Source organism: Lactuca sativa, chromosome 1, assembly GCF_002870075.4.
Source record: "Lactuca sativa cultivar Salinas chromosome 1, Lsat_Salinas_v11, whole genome shotgun sequence".
In the NCBI taxonomy this organism is placed as follows: domain Eukaryota; kingdom Viridiplantae; phylum Streptophyta; class Magnoliopsida; order Asterales; family Asteraceae; genus Lactuca; species Lactuca sativa.
The window spans coordinates 104,018,123-104,020,730 of NC_056623.2; the positions used below are offsets into that span (position 1 = coordinate 104,018,123).

The 2,608-nt window shown below is 37.5% G+C and overlaps 1 protein-coding gene across 1 annotated transcript; it reads right to left on the reverse strand.

Moving 5' to 3' along the window:
- Positions 1-678: 678 nt before the first annotated feature.
- LOC111909789 (uncharacterized) lies at positions 679-2,350 on the reverse strand. Its single transcript, XM_023905566.3, has 2 exons — positions 1,652-2,350; positions 679-1,566 (listed from the first exon to the last, which is right to left on the reverse strand). The coding sequence occupies exons 1-2, from the start codon at positions 2,348-2,350 to the stop codon at positions 679-681; spliced, it is 1,587 nt and encodes a 528-aa protein (XP_023761334.3).
- Positions 2,351-2,608: the final 258 nt, after the last annotated feature.

A 2,608-nucleotide genomic window follows, 5' to 3' on the forward strand; every position in this document is an offset into this window, starting at 1 on the left:
TCGATGATTAACAGGCTCGCGGATGTAGAACACTTGTTTGGCTTGCGAAGAATATATGAGTTGATCATCTTGGTACGCCTCTTTTTCTGTGTCGATACTGATGAAATTATCATCAGGAATATCTCCCGTATCGAACCACTTGCACCGAAATATTACAGTCGAATAATCATATAGATATTCCACCTCCATAATCTCTTCTAACTGGCCATAATATTTCTCTCAATTCTCACCAACCGCTAGAACCACAGAGTTTTGCGTTTTGCGTTGTGCATCACGACTAAGTACCATAAACCTAACACCGTTGACTATGCATGCAGTGTAAGTATAAACATCCATTTGTGAACCCATTGAAAGGGCTGACAACTCTTTGTGGAATTCTAGAGAGTTTTCTTTTTCCATCTAATAAACCTATTAAACATATGTTGATGTGTTATGTATTCTTGATTCGTTATATTTTTCAAAGATATTTGTTTGTTAATTATTATTACCTTTTCAAGAAACCAGTTGGGAAATTCGGTCTTTTCGTCACTTTCAAGATGTTTAGATTTGAATTTTCTTTATTGATGAATATATATATATATATATATATATATATATATATATATATATATATATATATAATTGATGAATGGAAAAAAGTAACAACAAATAATGAAAGATAATTAAAAGTAAGAACACTTACTCGATGTATTGTCTGACTTCTTGACAACTATTCAGTATAAACCATTCTATATTACGTTTCTCCCTTATATCAATATGTTTGATTTGCGTTGCGCTCGTCGGTCGACACTTGGACTCAAACATCCAAAACTTTGTTTTTTCAATGACAACATCTTCGTTTCTTTTAAGGCGATTGACATCTCGAAGGTACATCGAACAAAATGACAATGCTTCTTCAGCAACATAACCTTCAGCTATACAACCTTCCGGCCTCGCCTTATTTCTGACATAGTTTTTTAGTTTTTTCATATACTTTTCGAACGGATACATCCATCTCATACATACTGGGCCTCCGACAATCGCTTCATCAGGTAAATGCAAACCTAAATGAATCATAATGTCGAAAAACGTTGAAGGATAAATCAACTCTAACTTGCACAATATTCTACTAATGTCTTCTTTTTCTTTCCTCATATCCCCCACCTTTAGTGTTCTGGAGCAAATTTGCTTGAAAAACGTACAAAGATCTACAATTGGTGTAGAAGTTTCTTTGTCCAATAACACTCTAACTCCAATCAGTATCAAATGTTGCATAAGAATGTGATAGTCATGAGATTTCAACCCAATAATGTTAGTATCATTATCTACCACTTTCTTACTGATGTAAGATCCAAACCCATCAGGCAATTTAACATCTCTTATAAAATGACTAAAGATTTTGCGGTCAAGTTTCTTGAATGAGTACCTTGCATGTGGTCTAGTGAACTTGTTACGCCGGATATTCAGATTTCTCAAGTCCTCATGTGCATTTGATGTGTCTTTACTCTTATCATTCATCATAGAAGTACCCAAAAGACTATCACCCACATTTTTCTCGACAGACATCAAATCTATGTTGTGCTTCAGCTGCAGAGAAGACCAATACTCGAGCTCGAAAAATATGCTACGTTTCGACCAATTCAACTCGAATCCTTGCCGATCCATGTGTTACCTTGAGAGTGTTAGGATGTTTACCCGGTTTACGAAGTATTAGACGACCTAGTTGCTCTTGTATGTCTTTATTAGTAAAGTGTCTCGGAGCGGGTCTTGTCTTGGGTTGCCCATTAAATTTCAAACTCATCCTTAATGGATCATCAACATCTAAGAACAGATGATGTATGATATAAACGACTTTATTTGTTGCACGGTACGAGAGAGTGTCTTCATTGCAAGTCGGGCATGCCCTATACCCTTGTCCGCTCCAACCCGATAAACTACTACGAGCTGGAAACTCGTTTATTGTCCATAACAACATAGTTTTCATCGTGAAGAATGTGTTTGTCGCTGCGTCTTTAATACGTACGTCTAATTGCCACAAAAACTTAAGCACTTCCACTAACGGCCTAAGGAAAACATCTATGTCCTTTCCAGGCGCTTTAGGGCCGGGAATCAACAAGGCCAACATGAATGATGACTCTTTCATACAAAGCCATGGTGGCAGATTGTATGTGGTGAGTACATCCGGCCACGTACTATGCAAATTGCACATGTTACCAAATGGATTAAAGCCATCAGCTGCCAGCCCTAGACGTACGTTGCGAGGTTCACTCGAGAAGTCAGGGTAATCTACATCAAATTTTTTCCAAGACTCTCCATCAACGGGATGACGCATCACACCATCTTCTGATCTCCCAGTACTATGCAATATCATATTTTTGGAAGTGTACCGTGAACAATACAAACGGCATAGTCTAGGGGCCACTGGAAAGTACTGTAACACCTTATGAGCCACTTTCTTACCCTTGGTATTTTTATCAATCCACCGACCCTCTTTACAAATGGGACAAACTTGAAATGACTTGTGTTCCTTCCAGAAGAGAACACAATCGTTTTTTCACACATGTATTGACTCGTACCCCAAACCTATCTTCTTCTGTTTCTTTTTTGCTAAATAATATGAACGGGGAAC

What these genes read in the sequence shown, in the direction of transcription:
- LOC111909789 (XM_023905566.3), bottom strand. Translation starts at nt 2,350, where the DNA reads ATGATATTGCATAGTACTGGGAGATCAGAAGATGGTGTGATGCGTCAT. An exon ending in AACATCCTAACACTCTCAAG is followed by an intron (nt 1,567 to 1,651) that starts GTAACACATGGA and finishes TCTTCTCTGCAG; the next exon opens with CTGAAGCACAACATAGATTT.